Source organism: Sapajus apella, unplaced genomic scaffold (assembly GCF_009761245.1).
Source record: "Sapajus apella isolate SASKATOON/1434 unplaced genomic scaffold, GSC_monkey_1.0 scaffold29, whole genome shotgun sequence".
In the NCBI taxonomy this organism is placed as follows: domain Eukaryota; kingdom Metazoa; phylum Chordata; class Mammalia; order Primates; family Cebidae; genus Sapajus; species Sapajus apella.
Window position 1 is genome coordinate 7,955,473 of NW_022436969.1, and position 22,621 is coordinate 7,978,093.

The window sequence follows — 22,621 nt, forward strand, 5'->3', positions numbered from 1 at the left end:
AGCAAGTCAATGGGGATCCATTTTTACCAGCAGTGATATCTGTTTGGTATTATCATCTCTAACTCCTTATCGAAAGACTCTTTTTCTCACAAGGCAGATTCTTTTGATTCTAGTTCTCGTTTTTGTTTGGTTTTCGCATCATTTTGCAGCCACTTGCCATCTGAAACCTGAGCATAGGCCTTTCTTCTATGTCAAATGGATTTTAAGTGGGTCAGAGAATCATGCTTCCCCCGGGATGGACTTCACATACTGAACTATCTGCTCCCCAACTAAATGCTCTTAGAGCATAATCGCCACATAGGAGGGGGACAAAGAGGCAAATTTATGCCCACAGCCTCCCCAGGATGTGCTGTGACAAAGAGGTAGCTCTGATCTTAGCCAGCATCTTAGAAGTTAATTCTTAAGTGTTCAGAGAGAAATTTGATCTTGGTATGTGACCAAAGGTGTGACCACATGTTTTCATCTAGTACGCAACTCATGGTTCTTTCATGCATGGTGAGGTATCTGTGTAGATCTTTATCTTTCAACATGACACAAAAATATTTCTATAACTCAGACAGCGCCTTGGGTGTATGTGGCCCCGCCACTTCCTGAAGTCATGGGCTATGTGTTTCCCACTCTTCCCTCTATCACTTCAACCCAGCACACTGCCCTGCACCCAGGAGAAATTCAACCAAGGAAGACTCCATCAGCCATTTCTCAACAATGTTGGTTCTTTCTATAAAATGCATTGTCATAATAAGGTGCTTAATGAGTAACTTTTTTTTTAAGATGGAGTTTCGCTCTTGTCACCCAGGCTAGAGTGTAGTGGCATGATCTTGGCTCACTGCAACCTCCACCTCCTGGTTCAAGTGATTCTCCTGCCTCAGCCTCCTGAGTAGCTGGGATTACAGGAGCCTACCACCATGCCCAGCTAATTTTTGTATTTTTAGTAGAGACGGGGTTTCACCATGTCGGCCAGGCTGGTCTCAAACACTACCCTGTAACTCTCTAACAGCTACAACGCTAGTTTATTAGACATCCGTGCATAATCACTAACATACATTATTTCCTGTAATTTGTTTTAAATGGTAGCCTTCACAATAGCCTGAAGGCCTCTTTCATTTAGAATCATTTTAGCCTTTCAGCTGATATACCGGTCCTTCTGCAGACCCTGTCCGTGTCATTCAGCAGACAGGGTAAGAACACAGACTCAGGAGCTTTAGCCCTCACATTAGCCCTTGGTCTCACAGTTAGTAGGCACTAAATATATATACATATCTATCTCAAATATATATTTTGAGTCTGAGCAATAAGTTATTTGAAAGCACATATTTTAAGAATAAATGTATAGGCAAGACAACATCACAATTATACAGGCTAGTGTCAACACTGACATTTGGAAGTCTGACTGATACAATAGATACATAAGTTACAGGTGAATTCCAAGGAGTGAGCTTTGCCCAGGTAATAAAAATGAGCCAAACTTTCTGTTTATTTCTAAAGGCTACTGGAAAAAAACTTGACATCAGCAAAGAGTCTACAAAAACAACTTGTCAAACCAGTAATGCCCTAGATGATGGTTTCTCTGAATTAACTTTGTATTAGCCAAATTTAGGTGATAAATTTTTTGCCATATAAAATAATTTCTAACAAAGAATACACAAGCTTAAGTTAAACATTAACAGGCAAAATGTAACATACACTTTGTTTGAAAATAAAAAAATGAGTGTAAACATTGACTTAGAAAAGAAAAATTTATTCTAAAATTTTAAGAATATATTTAAAAAGTAATAATTAGAAGGTTTGGCTTCTTCAAGTTACTCTTAAACAGTCAGGGTGAAAGTTTTTTATTCAAATAGTTTTATTAAAATATTCCTTCTCTTTTCTATTTGTTTTACTCTTGAAGTTTCAGTAATTTTTACCTTACATCTCAATGTCATATTTACTGCAAATCAACCTATATGAAGAATCAAAAAGAATTTAGTAGTGCCCTGAAGGAAATTAGACTGTGGCTCTAGAAGTAAAAAAAAAAAAAAAAAAAAAAAAAAAAAAAAAAAAAATCAGAAGAATGACTTTTTCTTAAGTGTTAAAACTTATCCAGCCTTCTCGGTCATTTTTCTTGAGGTCTTCATGGAGAGTTAAGGTCTACATGGAAATGCTAGATACGTACACTTGCGGTTGAAGAACTTTCTCAGGGAGGCCAAGGTTATGACTAATCCTGCAGGTAAAGCCTTGGCACCAAGCAACGGGGTTTTGAGAGAAGACAACCTCGTGAGGCTTTTGAAAAGTGCAACACCTGACAATATTTTTGAAAATCAAACTTGTGGCCTTTTCACAAGATGGCGCCGAAGGCAAAGAAGGAAGCTCCTGTCCCTCCTAAAGATGAAGCCAAAACGAAGGCTTTGAAGGCCAAGAAGGCAATGTTGAAAGGTGTCCACACATGCGGTGAAGATCCACATGTCACCCACCTTCTGGCGACTCCAGAGGCAGCCCAGATATCCTTGGCAGAGCACCCCCAGGAGAACAAGCTTGACCACTATGTATCATCAAGTTTCTGCTGACCACTGAGTCCACCATAAAGAAGATAGGAGAAAACAACACACTTATGTTCATTGTGGGTTAAAGCCGACAAACACCAGATCAAACAGGCTGTGAAGAAGCTCTGTGACACTGACGTGGCCAAGGTCAGCACCCTGATTAGGCGTGATGGAGAGAAGAAGGCACGTGTTCAACTGCCTCCTGATTATAACACTTTGGAGGTTGCCAACAAAATTGGGATCATCTAAACTGAGTCCAGCTGGCTAATTCTAATTATACATATGTATATATTTAGAATTATATATATATATCTTTTTACCAGGAAAAAAAAAGAAGAGAAAGAAAATCAAACTTGTGGAACAGAAGAGGAAAGAATCCATGGGAGTTCTCAGATGGAAGATCATTGAGGAGGCTCTTTCCTTCCCGTGAGTACCACTGGGATAGGCCACATTTATTCTTTCTGTAGCCATATCTTCCAACAGACACTTATACTAACTTTACTGTTTCATGGGTATACACAAAATAAAAGGGCTTATGTATTCATAAGTCTGTGCTGTTTCTGATTCAACCTGAAGTTTTCCACTAGAATTGAAAGTAAAAAATGGGCAAGGGACAAGAAGAAGAAGGATTTTTTAAAGGCGGGGAAAAAAAACAGATATATAACATTTGGAATACAGGAAATAAAACTGTTATTATTTATTTAAAGATGCTAAAAGTATCTACATTAAAACTCCACTGTGCCATTGAGTCTGGGCACAGAGGCTCACGCCTATAATCCCTACACTTTGAGAGGCCAAGGTGGGTGGATTGCTTGAGCCCAGGGAGTTCGAAACCAGCCTGGGCAACATGGAGAAACCCCATCTCTACTAAAAATACAAAAATTAGCTGGGTGTGGTGGTCCATGGCTGTAGTCCCAGCTACTTAGGAGTCTGAGGTGGGAGGATCGCTTAAGCCCAGGAGGCTGAGGTTGCAGTGAGCCAAGATCATACCATTACACTCCAGCCTGGGAAGGAGAGCAACGCCTTGTCTCAAAAAAAAAAAAAAAACAACTCCAAATGAAGCCAGACACAGTGGCTCACACCTATAATCCCAGCACTTTGGGAGGCTGAGGCAAGAGGATCACTTGAGGCCAATAGTTTGAGACCAGCCTAGACAACATAACAATAAAAAGATTTTTTTTTTTTAATTAGCCAGGTGTGATGGTATGTGTTTGTAGTCCCAGCTACTTGGGAAACTGGGATGGATTGCTTGAGCCCAGGAGCTTGAGGCTGTAGCATAGTGAGCTATGATCACACAATTGCACTCCAGCCTGGGTGACAGAATGAGATATTGACCCTGAAAAAAAAAAAAAGGAAACAAAATAAAAACCCAAATGTATCTGCTAAAGAGAATTTTAGAAATATTGGGAGATTTTTAGCAAGGTAGCTAGATATGAGATTAAAATGCAAAAGTCACTGCATCTCTATAGAATAGCAGCAAACTAGAAAATTTAATTAAAGAGAAAATGCCATTTTTTTATAATAGTCTCAGAGAACATCAAGTATCTCAAAAGAAATTTGACAAATAAAAATTTTAAGCTGTATTAAGAGAATTTTGAAAATCTACATAAATGGAGAATTGGCTAGAAGATAATATCAAAAAGTTATCAATTCTCCCCAAACTAATCTATAGAGACAATATTATTCCACTGAAAACCTGAATAAGGACTTTCTTAAAATACAATAATTCTAAAATGTATATGTAACTTTAAAGGACCAAGATATTGCTGAAGAAGATGACCAGGGAGGAGGAAACTTGCCCTTCAAGGAATCAGGGCTTATTATGAATCTATTGTAATTAAGGGAACGCAGATGAGACAAACAGACCTATGGGACAGAACTGAGAGCCCATGCATTTAAGAAGCCTTAGTATATAACATAGGTATGTCGGACCTCTGAAAAAAGAAGGAATATTCTAGATCCAGGGGGAAATAATAAAATCGGATTTCTACTCAAGTCACAAATGCAATTCAACTTCAGATGAAATAAGGACTTAAATGTGAAAAATAAAACTTCAAAGTCTCATAGTAGAAAAAACGGGGACTACCTTTTAGAACTCAGAGCAAGGAAAGGTTTCTTAACACAAGATACAAAAACATTGACTACAAAAGAAGAGATGGATAAATTTTATTATATTAAAATTAAGAATTTTGGTTTCTTTAGTTGGGCATGGTGGCACACGCCTGTAACTGAGACATGAGAATCACTTGAGCCTGGGAGGCAAAGGTTACAGTGCTGAAATCGTACCACTGCTCTCCAGCCTGGATGACAGAGCAAGACCCTGTTTTTTTTAAAAAAAAAAAAGGAGAATTTTGCTTCCTTGAGCCCAGGAGTTGGAGACCAGCCTGAGCAACATAGTGAAACCTCATCTTATAAAAATAAATTAATTAATTAAATAAAATATCTAAAAAGAATTTTGCTCCAACAAAGGCACTTTTAAAAAGTGAAAAGTTAAAACTAGAAGATATTTACAACGCAAAAGTGATAAATAGTCTTCAACGATGACTGCCATCAATTCCTTCTCCCTCTCTCTTTCTCTCTCTCTCTCGCTCTGGCTGCCATTTCAGCCATCAAAAGGTTGATGCTATTTGCCCTGGAAGCTAGTCTCTCCTCTTGAATCCAGACTCACTTGATTGCTTGCTTTGTTGTAGCAGATGTTTCATTCCGGGACATTTAAGCAAAGGCCTTAAAAGGGCTGGAAGATTCTGCTTCCCTCCTCTCAGAAGCCAGCCACCAGGCAAGAAGTCCAATCACCCAGAAATCACCATTCTGTGATAAAGTCCAAGACAGCCAACTGGAGAGGACAAATGCTAACATATATAGTATCTTGGTGTGATTTCATTTGTCCTCTCCAGTTGGCTGTCTTGGACTTTGCTTAAATGTCCCAGAATGAAACATCTGCTACAACAAAGCAAGCAATCAAGTCAGTGAGTTACCCCAACTGACAACACATGGAGCAGAAGAACCACCCAGCAGAGCACAGACAACCCACAGAATTGTGAGAGGAAAAAACTATTGTTGTTTTAAGCCACTAAGTTTTGGAGATAATTTGTTACACAAGAATCAACAACTGATCAAAGAACTTAAAATCAACAAAGAACCCTAATCAGAAATACACACTAAATTCCTAACAATCCTACAAATCAAGAAAAATATAAATAGTTCAACGGGGAAATGGGCAAAAGTAGAATAGGCATTTCACAGAAGAGGAAACACATACAAACACAATAAACACAACAAACATTTCAAGAAATGTTCAACATCACCATCATTAGTGATCATGGCAGATCACAATGCAATATTATTTTATACCAATTCAGTAGGCCCAAGTTTAAAGTTTGATGATAACAAGAGTTAGAAAAGACATGGTAGGAGTATAAATTGGTACAAACACTTTGGAAACTGTTTGTATTACCACCTAAAGTTGAAATTCACATTTTCTATGATACAGCATTCTACTCTCAAACTCATAACCCAAAAAGAAACTCTTGCACAAATTTGATGGCATCATATTCAAGACTATTCACAGCAGCACTGTTCACAGGAGCAAAATCCTGGGAATAACCTAATTGCTACAGGAACCACAGGAGGGTGGATGAATAGAGAGTGGCATATTCACACAATTAATAACTACATAAGCAATAATGAATAAATGAATATATACAATGAAACAATATTGATGAATCTTAGCAATATAATAAGTGGGAAAAAAGCATAATATACTTTTTATAAAGTTATGAGCAAGCAAAATAAAAAGCACTTTTTAGAAATACATATAGGTGTAATAAAAACCATATTAAAAAAAGCAAAGGATTAATCAATAAAGGATTTGGGATGACAATTTCCCCAGAATGTAAAAGACAGAGGGAATGGGGGTGGGAGGACCATACACTTAGACATAAATTATTATCCAGGCTTTATTTTTAGTTTTGGTAGCAAGTTCATGGATGATTATTACTATTCAAAATACATATATACACGAGTCACAGTGGTTCACGCCTGTAATCCTAGCACTTTGGGAAGCCAAGGTGGGAGGATCACTTGTGCTCAGGAGTTCAAGACCAGCCTGGGCAACATGGCGAATCCCTGTCTCTACAAAAATTAGCTGGGCATGGTGGTGTGAGCCTATAGTTCCAGCTACTCAGGAAGCTGAGGTGGAAGGATTATCTGAGGCTGGGAAGTCGACACTGCAGTGAGTCATGCTTGCATCCCTGCACTACAGCCTGAGTGACGGAGTGAGACCCTGTCTCAAATGTGCGTGTGCGTGTGTGTGTGTGTGTGTGTGTGTGTGTGTGTGTGTAAAATGATAATATATTCCTGAGCTGGGTCTCTTCCTACATCTGGTAGTGGGAAGGTGTATGGAATATATATTTCTGTATATAAATATCTCATAAACTGAGGGTTATGACTAATCCATAATCTAACTCTATGTCTAATGTTCAATATTTTAAAAACACCCATAAATAAATAAAGCAGGACAAAAACTGATAGAAGTCAGAGAAGAAAAGGAACAGAGAAGAAAACCCACCCCCATGTTCCATTATTCATCCATCCACACAACAAACCTATGATGATCATCCACTCTGTACCAAATGCTATTCTAGACAGAGAGATGGGAACACCGAAAGATAAACAGGACAAGGGACTCACACTTAGAATTGCACCAAAACTATTGTATTATTAGCCTATTCAGATGGGAAATAAAAATGTAACGAAAGGGGATATGAAGAAAGGAGATACGACTGTTCCCATAAACAACTGAACAGAGTTGAGCTCCAAAATTGGCAGTCTCCAGAGAATAAACCAGAAGCCCACAGAGTGACCTACCCTTTTGCAGAAGGATGGAAAAAAGTAGTCTCTCCTAGTTCCTAACATTTTTTATGATTCTTCTTAACTAAAAATCCTTCCACATGTAATACTTTACAACTGACCTCACAACATAAATACTGTATTCTTCCAAGAAGCTAGAGGCTGATTATAGCAGTGCTGCCTAACACAGTTTCTGGAGGGTGGGGGGGTGGGCTGTTTGAACATTCATTTATTTATTCAACTTATCCAAATTACCTACCATGTGTAGAGCATCGGGTTAGATACTGTGGTAAAAAAAAAAAAAAAAAAAAACAGAAGCAAACACTAAGAGTTGGATCTTTACCTAAAGAAAGTTGGTGGGAGACAAGAGAAGTAACTCAACCATTGCGCATTGCCAAAAGATGCTGGGACAAGCTAGCACCAGGTGTGGGAGCCCAGCGAAGGAACGCCGTGCTCTACTTTGCTTAATCACCACAACACTGTGAAATTTGCATTCAAGTATCTAAAACTGAAAGATGAAGAAATGGCTCAAAGAGATGAAGCGCTTCATCTCAAACCACACAGCTAGGGCGTGCTGGGGCCAGGAACTGCGTGTGTGCCTGGCCATGTTACTTATGGCCTAGAACACTTTCCTCCTGGCCATGCTGCTCTTCTGAGCTACATCAAAAGGTGCTGTCTTAGATTTGGACAGTGTGAGACAGCCCTGGAATGACAATTATGTGACTTTCCATACACCTGCCCACTACTAGATGTATGGGAAGAGACCCAGCCTCCCAAAGTGCTAGGATTACAGGCATGAGCCACCACACCCGGCCTATACCACGATTTCTTTACAATTCATTTGTCAACAGACACTTTGGTTGTTCCCATATCTTGCCTATTGCAAACAATGCTTCAATAAACATAAGATATTTTGTGCAGAGTTTGCTAATGTTAACATGCTGGATGAGTGCAGAGAGGGAAGGCTGAACGTCCAGTGCAGATGGCCTCCATGTACCACTGAAGGATGTCATTGGCCTGACGTGCCCTGGAATCAACCCTGTACGACATCACACACCCAATGGGACCAGAAAATATTCAGACCCCCTTCCGTGAGTCATGTACAAATGGAATATATACTTTATGCCAGGCTCTTTATATTTAAGGATGACTCTTTTTTTTTTTTTTTTTTTGAGATGGACTCTCACTCTATCACCCAGGCTAGAGTGCAGTGGTGCAATCTTGGCTAAATGCAGCCTCCACCTCCAGGTTCAAGCAATTCTCCTGTCTCAGCCTCCCAAGTAGATGGGATTACAGGCACACGCCACCATGCCCAGCTAATTTTTTTGTATTTGGCCAGGCTGAGTTTGAACTCCTGACCTCAAGTGATCCACCAGCCTCAGCTTCCCAAAGTGCTGGGATTACAGGCGTGAGCCACCATACCTGGCCTTAAGGATGACTTTTAATGTGCATGATCCCTAAATATTTGTTCAGCCTGCAGCTCTTCTCATTCTTTTTAGGGGCCACATTTTAAGTTATCAGGTTGCAAAGTCTCACAAACAGAGGCCCTAGAGCTACACACAGAGGATCATGCAGTGTCCCCTCTCTGCAGCTCTCCCATACAGGGATAACACTCACACGTCGAATGGTCAATACAACTGCTGATTAACCAAGTTAAAGCTAAAGTTACTGCATTAGTTTCTAAGTCTGCCATACAACGTAGCACAAACTGGGTGGTTTAGAACAACTGAAATTTCTCTCTCACCATGCTGGAGGCTACAAGTCCAAAATCAAGGCATCAGCAAGTCTGCCCTCCCTCTGAAATTTGTATAGGAAGGATCCTTTCTTGCCTCTTCTAGCTTCTGGGAGTCCATTCCTAAGCATTGGGCTCAGCCATTGCATCAACACAGGAGGGCCACACCTGTCTTCCAGAAGGCAGATTGTTGAAATTCAGGTAGTTTTAAAATCAAACAGCAATTCCATCAAAGTGTTACTCTGAGAAGTACATTCTGTGGTGGTGTTGCCTTTTGACTATTTCTTCAAAAAGCAGTGATGGCACATCTAAGACAAGCTTCCACAAGGAAAGAGTGCAGCATGCTTTGCACAGCAATTCTTCTCTATAGGGAATCTCCATGCTTTGTCCAAACATGAGCAGGAAGACAGGGCCCCACCCTCAGGAAGCTCATGATCCTAATAAGGAGACAGACATGAAAATGGATGGCTCCAAGGTGATGAGTGGAATTAGCAAGGGAATCCAAAGTTTAGCTGGAACTCAGAGGAAGAAGTAGTTGGCACGTCTGTGACAGCATAATACAGCAGGTAAGAGCGTGAATTCTGCAGCCAGAGCACCTGGATTTGAATTCTGGCTCTACCACATACTAGCTGTGTGATCTTAGACACATCGCTTAACTTCTGTGTGCTTCGGTTTCCTCATTTGTAAAAGGAGCATGCTAATTGTACCTCTTTCATATGTTCATAAATTGCTGTGACAATCAAGAAGTCAATGTGTAATATGCTTTAGACCTGTGCCAATCATCAGTAAGTGCTGTCTGTGTGTGTTAAATCAATACCCTGCATTTACCAGGGGAGCAAGGCCCCTTGTTTCTCAGCCATTCCTCCTTCTCACCGTTCTGCCCCCTGTATTTGGTATTACTCCCATACACAGTATGCACAGTGTATGACGCAACTTGAAAGTAATGGAAAAATCACTTCTATTTCCCACTTCTCACAATTAAGATGTGTATAAATAATCACCTTAAACCCATATTTCTCTCCAGTTAATATTCATTTATTAACTCCACATGTATTTTTTGAGCTTCTAGGATGGGAAAACCACAGAGGGAATACAATATGTTTGTGACACTGAGAAACTGGTGGGACACATGGGACTCGATGAACTGGCTTTCCTCAGGGCAGTTTCCACCCTGTTGACATGAGGGGTCTAACCAGTGCCCTGTTTGCTAGCTCATTCAAACAGTTCTTTATTGCAAAGCAGAAAAAGACTCCCTCCCTCTGTGCAGCCCAGGCTGGGTCTTAGGCCCCACTTACCCCCTTGGCCAGGAATCCATGTATACAGCATAACCAGAGGCAGCTCCATTGACTTAGACCACTCAGGTGCCACTTAGTAAATCTTTGCCTAACTAGGAAAATAGTTTCAGAATACTGGGAGTTAACACAGGTTTCATAAATGCCTAGATTACAACCAGAAATAAATGTATATCTGGAAAAATGTATTACTGCCACTACACCTTAAAAATTAAAATCTTCCCCCAAAATGTTATTTTAGCTGATAAGAAAGTATCCTTACATAAACAAATAATATCTAGCTATTAAAACAGTACTAAAGCTAATATTTCTATAATATGAGCTATAGGAGTCTGTATGCCAATGGATTATTTAGCATGCCAAATTTGTTCAGTATATAATGTATTTCTTTTTTTTTTTTTTTTTTTGAGACACAGTTTCGCTCTCAAGAGCTGAGGGAATCCTGCTAGTAGACCTACTCTACAAGAAATACTAAAAGGAGTCATTCAGGCTGAAATGAAAGGATACAAGACAGTAATTAAAAGCCATACTAAGAAAGAACATCAATACAGGTAACTACATATGTAAATATAAAAACCAGTATTATTGTATTTTTGGTTTTTAACTTCTTTTTTGTATATTATTTACAAGACAACTGCACATTGAATAACAATAATTATAAATTTATTATAATGAACAATAATGTATAAAGATGTAATTTGGAACAATAACAAAAGACAGAGCTATATAGAAGCAGAATCTGGGATGCTATTGAAGTTAAGCTAATTATCAATTCAAACTGGATTGTTATATATTTAGGATACTAATTGTAATCCTCAGAATAAGCACTAAAAATAAAACCTTAAATATATATAGAAAAGGAAATGAGGAGAGAACCAAAATGGCAAAAATCAATTAAACCAGAAGACAACAATAGAATTGAGAGTAGCCAAAAATATATATAAGGCATGTAGAAAACAAGCATCAGAATGACAAAAATAAGTCTTTTATCATCAGTAATCTTTTTTTTTTTTTTAAGAGATGAAGTCTCACTCTGTCACCAGGCTGGAGTGTAGAGGTGCAATTACACATAGCTCACAGCAGCCTTGAATTCATGGGCTCAAACAATTCTGCCTCAGACTGCTGAGTTAGCTGGGAGTACAGGCACACACCACTAGGCCTGGCTAATTTTTTTTTTTTTTTCATTTTTTAAGAGATGGGCTCTTGCTATGTTGCCCATGCTGGTGTCAACTTCTGGCCTCAAGTGATCCTCCTGCCTCAGCCTCCTAAGTAGCTGGGATTACTGGCATAAGCTACCATGCTTGGTTCCAGTAATCAACTTTTTAAAATCACAAGTTAAAAAGCAGAGATTGACAGAATTCGTTTTTTTAAAAAGATCCAAATATATGCTATCTATGAGAGACTCATTTTAGATTCAAAGACACAAATAGTAAAATAATGAAAATAGATATTTCATGGATGTAGTAACCAAGAGAGCTGGGGTGATTATATTAATATCAGACCAAATGGACTTCAGGTCAAAACCTTTTACAAGAGACAAAGACAGACAACACATATTGATAAAAGGGTCAACCTATTATGAAAACATAACAACTGTAAGCATATCTGCAGCAAACAACAAAGCTCCAAATATAAATATATAAATATAAATATATATACACAAGCAGACAGGACTTCAATACCCCACTTTAATAACGGGCAGTTTCTTTACAATGTAAACTTACTATACAGTTCAACAATTCCACTTGTAAGAATCTACTCAAGAAAGTGAAAATTTTTGTCCACACAAACACTTTTGTGTGGATATTCATAACAGCATTATTTATAATAGCCAAAAACTAAAAACAATGCACATTCCCATCAACTAGTGAACAGATAAAGAGAATGATTATGTCCATACAATGGAATACTACACAGTAATGAAAAGAAATGAACGACTGAATCATGCAACAATATGAATAAGCTTTAAAAACATTGTGCTAAGTGAAAGAAGCCAGATACAAAAAAAGACCACATATTGTATGATTCTGTTTATATGAAATTTCTAGAAAAGACACGTCTATAGAGAAAACAGCAGGCCAGTGCTTGCCTGGGGGTTGCATCAGGTTCAGGGGTGACTGCAACAGGTACAAGAGAACTTTTGGGGTTAATCTAAAGCTGGATTTTAGTAGTAGCTCTTCGTATCTATAAATTTACTAAAAATTATTGAATTTATACTTCACTGGATGTATTTCATGGTATTTAAGTTATGCCTTCAATAAAGCTGCTAAAAATTGATTCAAGTGCTTCAAAATAATTTTGTGCCTAGAGAAAGAGTCTGCTAAGTAGTTTTAACATTCATATGTATACTAAAGATGTACAACCAGGTTCAAGCAATTCTCCTGCCTCAGCCTCCTGAGTAGCTGGAAAAAAAAAAAAATATGTACAACACACAGCTATCTTTCTGCAATGGTTCAGATAAAATCTTCTTACAAATAAGAGCCTTTAATTAATGATAACCTTTTGTCCTTTCCTTTCCCTATGTCCACATATTGATTTCTCTCAGATTAAACAATCCAGACTTTCGGTGACAATAGTAACTCAGAGCATGTAGTAAAATATTTAAATTCAAAGATTGAGCAATTACAGTTCCAACTGTTCACCAGCAGCCCTGAAAGTCCATGAGCTCCAGTAATCCGTGATTTGTTGAGGAACAAATTTAAATTGCTTTGAGCCTGGCATATGGACCCCTGTTTCTTAGCTGGTAAGTGAACTTGGTTCTCCAAAGGAAAGCACCTGTTTGTCTTCTCAAATGTTTTGTACATAAGCTTTCATTGCTAAACTTTGGCTAATATCTACAAACGTGGAACAACTATGTTTTTGTTGCAACTAAATTTTGTTTCAACTAAATCATTTTTTAAAAAGAATCATTCACCCTTAAATTGCTGACTATAGTCATTTGTCTGAATAACTTATCATTAATAATTGTTACAAATATATCAATGAACATGGTAGATGTTTTAGACTTTCTAGCTCTCACCCAAGATTTTTACATCAGTTTCACAAAGGAAAAGTTCATTTGTTGAAGAACAAGTGATCCTTTTTCACAATTGTTCTATAAACAGAGCCTTAGTGGCTGGGCATGGTGGCTCATGCCTATAATCCCAGCACTCTGAGAGGCCAAGGTGGCCTCTCCAAATCACAAGGTCTGGAGTTTGAGAGCAGCCTGGTCAATATGGTGAAACTCTGTTTCTACTAAAAATACAAAAATTAGCCAGGTGTGCTGGCACACACCTGTAGTCCCAGCTACTTGGGAGGCTGAGGCAGGAGAATCCGTTGAACCCGGGAGGCGGAGGTTGCAGTGAGCTGAGATCACACCACTGCACTCCACCCTGGGTGACAGAGCGAGACTCTGTCCCCTCTCCACCCCAAAAGAAACAGAGCCTATATGTAAATCAAAGTGCAATGAAGGAATCTATAAAAGAGGCATTGAACTGTCCATGTACAAAATCAAGATCATACATTTGGTAAATGTGCCCATTTTATCTCTTGTGAGGATAGTGTTTATGCCAAGCTAAACCAAATACAAGGTTATATTTTCAGCACTGTCTTCCATTTCCATTTTATTATCACCTCTGTCAGATGTCACTTAGGAATTATATAACTTTAATAACAACTTTAGATTCCATAGGTAAGTGAACATTTAAAATTAAAGCACAAACTGATATATTTTATTTTCAACAGTATATATATTTTCAACAGAATAGAATTCATTTGCATATTTTTCACATTTATATTTTACATTAAATTATTTACAGTCTTTAACTGTTATCTTCACTCCACTATCCCCTCATCCAACATTTTCTGAGCACCTACATTATTTTCAGACTTTGTGCAAGATCCCTGAATTACAGGACTCTCAGACACCAAAAACTTAACATCTGAGCAGTAACAAGTATATAAAGTCTTGGGTTTTGTTTGTTTGTTTGTTTTTTCGAGATGGAGTTTCGCTCTTGTTGCCCAGGCTGGAGTGCAATGGCGCAATCTCGGCTCACCGAAACCTCCGCCTCCCGGGTTCAAGCGATTCTCCTGCCTCAGCCTCCTGAGTAGCTGGGATTACAGGCACATGCCATCACATTTAGCTTATTTTGTATTTTTAATTGAGACTGGGTTTCACCATGTTGGTCAGGCTGGTCTCAAACTCTCGACCTCAGGTGATCCACCTGCCTCGGCCTTCCAAAGTGCTGGGATTACAGGTATGAACCACCGTGCAGCCTATAAAGTCTTTTAAAAGGAATCTTAAGTCCAGAGCAACTACAAAGGACATCTTTCACACAACATACGAAATTCAGACTTTTAAAACATCCTCCTGCCTGTTGCCACAAGGGGCCTTTCCAGTATCAGCATTGCTATTATAGATTTCAAAAACAACAGCCGCAACAAAGAATCACTACCATAAAAACAGGTCTTATTCTAAGACACGACCTTTATTCATTTTTTTTACTTTTTTTTTTATTTGGCAAAATCCTTTTGGCCTGAAATTCTAAATCCTGGTTGTCCCCAGAGATTTATTTTTTGAAAACTCCAAGAAATAGAACTATTTTAATTAACTCTTCTTTATTTCCCATCTTGAGCTCTACATGAGCAGATTCAGGACAATCATTACTCAAATACAATTAATTGATTAATCATCATCTCTCTTCCCTTCTCCCACCCATCTTCCACCACCTCTCACTTTTCTGAAAGGCAAATCTGTGCAAGCTGCCGCCTATATTGGGCTAGAGTGAGTGTCTCATATTCCAGCTTCTGGAAACTCTTCTCCCAGACATGCTTCTCTTACATCAGGAATTAGTATACCTCCCCAAGCTCTCAACTGTGACAGCAGGGAGCACTATTCCACAGGCTTTTATATTCTGGGGAAAATAAGGCATAACAGCAGATAGCATTCTCTTTCTGCAGGCTACACCCTAGCCTAGAGACACAGTCTGCTAAGTGACCTCAGAAAGCCACTTCCGCCAGGCACGGTGGCTCACGCCTGTAATCCCAGCACTTTGGGAGGCCGAGGTGGGTGGATCACGAGGTCAAGAGATCGAGACCATCCTGGTCAATATGGTGAAACCCCGTCTCTAATAAAAAAAAAAAAAAAAAAAAATTGAAAGCCACTTCCTACTCTATCTAGGACTGTGAGCCTGTGTTTAATGACCTGCATTGGAAACTCAATCACACCAGGAAACATGATTTTTCCAGGCCTCCACAACAGTAGAGTCAACCTATCAACACTCAATAAAAATACCACTTGAGGCCAGGTGTAGTGGCTCATGCCTGTAATCCCAGCAGAGAGATTTGGGAGGCTGAGGCAGGCAGATCATCTGAGATCGGGAGTTCGAGACCAGCCTAACCAGCATGGTGAAACCCCGTCTCTACTAAAAATACAAAAATTAGCCAGGTGTGATGGTGGGTGCCTGTAATCCCAGCTACTTGGGAGGCTGAGGCAGGAGAATTGCTCGAACCCAGGAGACGGAGGTTGCAGTGAGCTGACACGGTGCCACTGCACTCCAGCCTGGACAACAGAGTGATACTCTGTCTCAAATATATCTATATATTCACACATATATATATCAGTTGAGGTGAATGAGGGTCGGCCCTCCCTGGGCAAATGTTGGGGAGGAGAGACCACTGAGGATCTTTTTGATGCCTTCCTTCTCCTTGTGTCAACTCTACCCTGAATTAAAACAGTTATCTCCAAAGTTAGGTGTGCCAGGCAATGCTGTGGAGTTTAAGAAGGAAATATTAAAGCTTCTCCTTAATCTTATTTTACTTAAAAATGAAGAAATTCCATTTTGCTAATATTTAATACACAGACTGACTTAGGGGCCTTCACCTAGTTTGCACGTCAGCCGGTCACAGGTCTCCAATGATCCTGAATGTCTGACCAAAGGAGGAGGATGCTGCCACCAGGCTACTAACGCACTGCGATATACTGCAGCTTACATGTGCAATGTAAACATGTGAATTCTCTTCCCCCAAGTAGCAGAAAACACAACCCTGTATTGAAATGGGGAAATTGACATGAAATTCTATTGACCACACAGGGCTCACTGGTTATCTCGTGGTAAAATACTTCAAAGATATTTTAACTTAAAGATGAGTTACATGTTTTATTTTGTTTTGTTTACAAAAGAATCTAAATTTGCTGACTTTTGCTGGGATGACAAATGGCTGCCAATGCTATACCACCTGATGGATATTTACAGAATAACAAGGGCTGAGCCCAGCCGAGGCCTCAGGGTCCCAAGTAGTCACATTCTAGGCAAGCAGACCCGCAGCACGAGCAGCAGAATAATAAGGGCATGATACTGTCCCATCAAAGCAGAGGCTATTATTTTACACAATTTGAAAGCCTAAACACTGTGGTAAGAAAATGTATGTTTGAGGTCGGGCGCAGTGGCTCACGCCTGTAAACCCAGCACTTTGAGAGGCCGACACAGGCAGATTACCTGAGGTCAGGAATTCGAGACCAGCCTGACCAATATGATGAAACCACGTCTCTACTGAAAATACAAAAGTTAGCCAGGTGTGGTGGCGCTTGCCTGTAATACCAGCTACTCAGGAGGCTGAGACAGGAGAATCCCTTGAACCCAGAAGGCGGAGGTTGCAGTGAGCCGAGATCACCCATTTCGCCACTACAGCCTGGGCAACAAGAACGAAACTCATCTCAAAAGAAAAAGAAAGAAAAATAAAAAAGAAAAAGGAAGGAAGGGAGGCAGGGAGGGTTGGAGGGAGGGGAAAGAAAAGAGGAAAGAAAAGAAAATGTATGTTTGAAGGAGCATTTTGAGAAATGGATGTTTGGAAATGTTTCCGTCTTCTGTTGCTGTAAAGATGAAAATATGTAACTCAGAGAATGCTTATTTTACACATTTGAAAAACATGGAAACAAAATTTTCTAACATGTTTTAATATTTTCCAAGAGGAGATGTGCAACCAGTCTTGAATCTATTGTTTAAAACATCAAAACATAATACCTTTCTATTAGGAAGTGCTGAATACAACTTGGAAGGGAACAATTACTGGCCAAGTTTCTACTTCTAAAAAATTTTAGACTAACTGAAGGATGGGGCAGAGCTATAGTACCATGATTTAGTGAGCTTAGACACCATAAGACGTGTGCAGTCACATGGGACCCACACTTCGAAGGGCCCCTCACTTACTTTAATGCTGTGCTGTCACCATCCTGACATTTTAAATAATTTTTTAACAAGGGTTCTACATTTCCACTTTGCACTGAACTTTCTAAATTATGTGACTGGTTAATGCAACTTTTCCATTTGAATCGACATATTTTTTGAGGCATCTTTTCAGCTAAAACAACCACTAAAATCAAGTATAACATAAAATTGGGCCAGGTACGGTGGCTCATGCCTGTAATCCCAGCATTTTGGGAGGCCAAGGCAGGTAGATGGCTTGAGCCCAGGAGTTCAAGACCAGCCTGACCAACATGGAAAAACCCAGTCGTTACAAAAGACACAAAACTTAGTCAGAATGGTGTGTGCCTGTAGTCCCAGCTACTTGGGAGACGGAGGTGGGAGGATTACCTGAGCCCAGCAGGTGGAGGTTGCAGTGAGCCAAGATAGCACCACTGCACTCCAGCCTGGGTGACAGAGTGAGACCCTGTCTCAAAAATAAAATAAAATAAAAAACTGAATTGTTAAAAATTCTAAACTAAATTTCTCAAAATTAATTATACACACAATTACATGTTCATATTTGTGTGTTATAAACATACAATCATAAAATAGAGAAAGCAAACTTATTTGGGGACTGTTAAAGAAAATTAAAAGTATTTTCATCATTGTTATTTTATCTTTTAGATTTCTTTTTTTGCATGTTTTAAAATATGCACAACAGGCTGGGCATGGTGGCTCACACCTGTAACCCTGGCACTTTGGGAGGCCAAGGCAGGCCGATCCCAAAGTCAGAAGATCGAGACCATCCTGGCCAACATGGTGAAACCCCATCTCTACTAAAAATACACAAATTAGCTGGGTGGGGTGGTGCATGCCCGTAATCCCAGCTACTTGGGAGGCTGAGGCAGGAGAATCACTTGAACCAGGGAGTCCGAGGTTGCAGTGAGCTGAGATGGCAACACTGCACTCTAGCCTGGCGACAGACTGAGACTCAAAAAAATAAAAATAAATGCACAACAGATATCAATATGTTAATACATGCATATAGTTTATAAGTAAATAAGCACATATGGCACTACGTTTTCAACGACTTGTCATTTATGGAAGTGCATGATCAAAAGAGTTTCTAAAACACTAATCTAGATACCCAATGATAACTCTGCTCTTTTGGAACCCAAGCTCCAAAATCACGCTCTCGTCCTGCTACACTTCCTATTCCTCAACAATACTTTGCAGAAGAAGGAGGCAATTTGGGTTTAGGGTCAAGGATTTGGAGTCAGGACTGGATTCAAATTCTGCTTCAAGACAGCTTGAAGCTAAGAGTTTGAGACCAGCTTGGGGAAAAAAAAAAAAAAAAATTGCCAGGCACGGTGGCGCTCGTCTGTAGTCCCAGCTACGCCCAAGGGGAGGCTGGAGCATCCCTTAAGCCCAGGAGTTCAAGGCCGACGTGAGCCACGATTGCACCACTGCACTCCAGCCTGGCGACAGCGTGAGACCTATGAGTAAGGGCCAGGCACTGCAAGATGCTACTTAAGCTGCACCGCAATGTCGTTTGCCCCAGGTGTTCGCGGTGAGGCTGGGACCTCTCAGAGCATTTTCTCTGTCCGCCTAAGGTGGCCTTTGCCCCCAATGACTGGATGGTGGCATTTCAGGCAGGGCAGTGACGTGAATCTTTTCAGTAACATCAGAGTGATACTGCTGTTATGACCTAAAAATTATCCTTAAAGTACACCACAGAAGGTAACTCGTACCAACTACTCCGAATAAGCTTGGGGAGTGGGTCAGGAGGCGCCGCTGAACCCTGGGGGGCTCAAGCCTGCAGGCACGACGGAGAGGGCTGAGGGTCTCCTGCATCTCTAGAGGGCAGCCTCGCACTTTCCTCTTCACCTGCCCGAACCTGACCACAGCCTCCTCCGGTCACGTCGCTTGCCTCCCCCTCCTCGCCTCGGGCGGGCAGTGCCAGGGCGGGGCTCCCACGGATCGCTCCCGGACCGCGGGCCCTCGCGCTCGGGGATGGGGCTGCCCTTCCTGGTCGCCCGGAGCCACGAGCACGCGTGGGGAAAGGGCCGGATCCCTTCGCCGGGTGTCCCGCCGGCGCGGGAAGGAGAAGACGCGCGCACCCCTGCTTTCTCCGAGGTCCTCACCTGGATGGTGTGGCCGCTGCCTGGGGCCGTGGGGCCCCCGACCAACTTGCAGTAGAGCTCGGGCCGGGGCCTCCCGTCGGCCAGGCCCCGTTCCCCGCAGGTGGCGGTGGCCCAAATCCTCGCCGCCTCGGCCAGGTTGAAGGAAGGCGGGTGCAGGCTGAGCCCGGCCGCGGCCCGGGGATCCCGAGCGGTCGCGCCCCAGGCTGGCAGCGCCCGCAGCGCCAGCAGCAGCGGCAGCAGCAGCGGCGTCGGCGGCAGCACTGGCCCCGGTGCCCGACCCCGAGCCCGTGAGGCCGCCGCCATCCCGCCGCGCAGGGTCCTCCGGCCCGCGCCGCCAGCAGAGGGGCTCGGGGGCACCGCCGCTCTCCGCCCGCGTTTCCCGGACCTGCAACACGAGGACTAGCGCAGCCCCGGGTGTGGGCGGCGCCCGGGCCGCGCCCCTTGCTCCACGCGCTGGGAGCCCGCGGCGTGGGGGCGGCCGCTCAGCTCGCAAACCTGCAGCGGCTGGAGCGGGCACCCGCCGGATCAGGAACCGACAGCGCTCAGCCGCGGGCCAGCAGACGTCGTCTCTCCGGCGCGAGGGGCGCTGCAAACTTCGCGGGCGGGGAATGGGAGAGGCGTTCCCCGGCTCCCACCCAGGCGGCCGGAGCGGGAGCCTGGGATCTTCGAACCCTTCCGGTGCCAGGACAGAAATTAATTAGATCGTTCTCCTCCTCTCCAGGTTCTCACTGCTCAGGCCAAAGCCAGAAAAGCCGCCTCTGACCTGAGAGGAAAGGAAGCTTGCAAACGAATTTGGATGAGAGCAGAGGAAACTGCCACTGCCTAAAGAGCTCACATCGAAGACATTTCGATTTCCCAGCCAAGTGTTGATCCCTCAACGGCTCAGCATTGTGCACCTAGGATCCCTGTGGCACTGCAGCCACATGCTGAGCCAAGGAATTGGGAGTGGTGGAACGTACATACTTAAAACACAGCCAATAATGCAAGTTGTAATTTGCCAACCTCGAAAGGAACCTTGAAGGAAATCCTTTAGATGCCTAATCTGCTGAATTTTGCAGATAAGCTGCTAAGAGAGATAGAGTGATGTAGGCCACCTGCCATGCTGACCTCAGAACAGAGGAGACCCCTCCTCAGGACTGAGGCTTTGTCTTATATGCAGAACATGCTACCAAAACAGAACCCACATATGCCCTCAAAGCAATTAGAGGAATGCAATATTTGTACAATAAAAATTGCAAAACTTCTTTGAAAAAAAAGTTAAAAGACCCAAATAAGTGGAAAAGCATCCCATGTTCATGGATTGGGAGACAATATTGGGAAGATGGCAATATTTCCTAAAGCAGCCTACAATTCAACACAGTGGATTTTGATAGGGATCATAATCCCAACCTTTCCCCCCCCCCACCCCGGAAATTGACAAGCTGATCCTAAAATTCACTTGGAAATGCCAGGGACCTAGAAAAGCCAAAACAATTCTGAAAAAGAATGAAGTTACTCATGCTTCCTGGTTTTAAAACTTAATACAAAACTACAGTAATCAAGAAAATGTGGTACCAGCATAAGGATAAACATAGATAAATGGAATAGAATTGATAGCTCAGAAATAAACCCCTACATTTATGATCATTGGATTTTCAACAGGGTGCCAAGACTATTTAATGGGAAAAGAATAATATTTTTAATAAATTCTGCTGGACAACTGGAGATCCCAAAAGAATCGAGTAGGAGCCCTCCACCTCATACTATATACAAAAATTAACTCAAAATGGATATCTCTAAATTTTACATTAAAAGCTATGAAGCTAAAACCATAAAACTCTTAGGAAAAAACATGGGAGTAAATCTTCATGACTTTGGATTAGCAATGCTGTCTTAGCTATTCGAAAGTGCAAGCAACAAAAGAAAAAAATTAATTGAGCCGGGTGTGGTGGCTCACACCTGTAATGTCAGCACTTTGGGAGGCCAAGGTGGGTGGATCTCCTGAGGTCAGGAGTTCAAGACCAGCCTGGCCAACGTGGTGAAACCCTAACTCTACTAAAAATGCAAAAGTTAGCCAGGCATTAGAAACTTATATCCAGAATAAACACTTACAACTCAACCATTTTTAAAAAGTAGTGGGAAAATATAAAAACGGTCGATAAGCATGACCATGGAAATATGCTCAACATCATTAGCCATCAGGAAAATGCAAGCCAAAACCACAATGAGATACTACTTCACACTCACCAGGATACTTATAATCAGAAAGATAGATGATAACAGGTATTTATGAGGATGTGGAGAAATCAGAACCCTCACAGATTACTGATGGGAATGTAAAATGGTGCAGACACTTTGGAAAACACTTTAGCAATTCCTGAAAAAGTTAAGTATAACATGACCATGTGATCTGGCAATTCCAATCCTAAGTACATACTCAAGAGAATTGAAAACATATATCCACACAAAACTTGTACATAAATGTTCATAACAGCATTATTCATAATAATCAGAAAATGAATACCACCCAATGTTCACCAACGGATGAATGAATAGACAAAATGTGGTGTATTCATACAATGGAATATCTGTCACATGTAAAAAGAAATGAAGTTCTGCTCCATACTTACAACATGGATGAACTCTGAAAACGTTATACTAGGTGAAAGAAGTCAGACACAAGAGAACACATATTGTATGGGGAGCAACTGCTGTTGGGTATGGGGTTTCTTTTAGGAGTGATAAAAATGTTCTGGAATTAGATAGTGGGATGGTTGTGCAACATCACTATCACATCATCAATTGTGTGATTATACTAAAAACCATGAATGGTGCACCTTATGAATTTATGGTATGTAAGTTATATCTTAAAGTGGTTATTAAGAATTTTTGCAGAACCGAAATATCTACTAAACTCTATAAGAAATGTGGCCAGGTGCAGTGG

At 41.3% G+C, this 22,621-nt stretch overlaps 1 protein-coding gene across 3 annotated transcripts in view; it reads right to left on the reverse strand.

Annotated features, from left to right (window-relative positions):
- The window catches only part of LAMA3 (laminin subunit alpha 3), a 262,162-nt gene extending 241,920 nt beyond the window's left edge, over positions 1 to 20,242 (reverse strand). For 2 of the 3 annotated variants that reach the window (XM_032293185.1, XM_032293183.1), the window contains exon 1: positions 19,699 to 20,242. In XM_032293185.1, coding sequence (XP_032149076.1) covers positions 19,699 to 20,001 — 303 coding nt within the window. In that variant the 5' untranslated portion in view covers positions 20,002 to 20,242. The remainder of the gene's footprint in view (positions 1 to 19,698) is intronic. The other variant, XM_032293184.1, reaches the window with a different exon arrangement.
- Between the last annotated feature and the right edge of the window lie 2,379 nt (positions 20,243 to 22,621).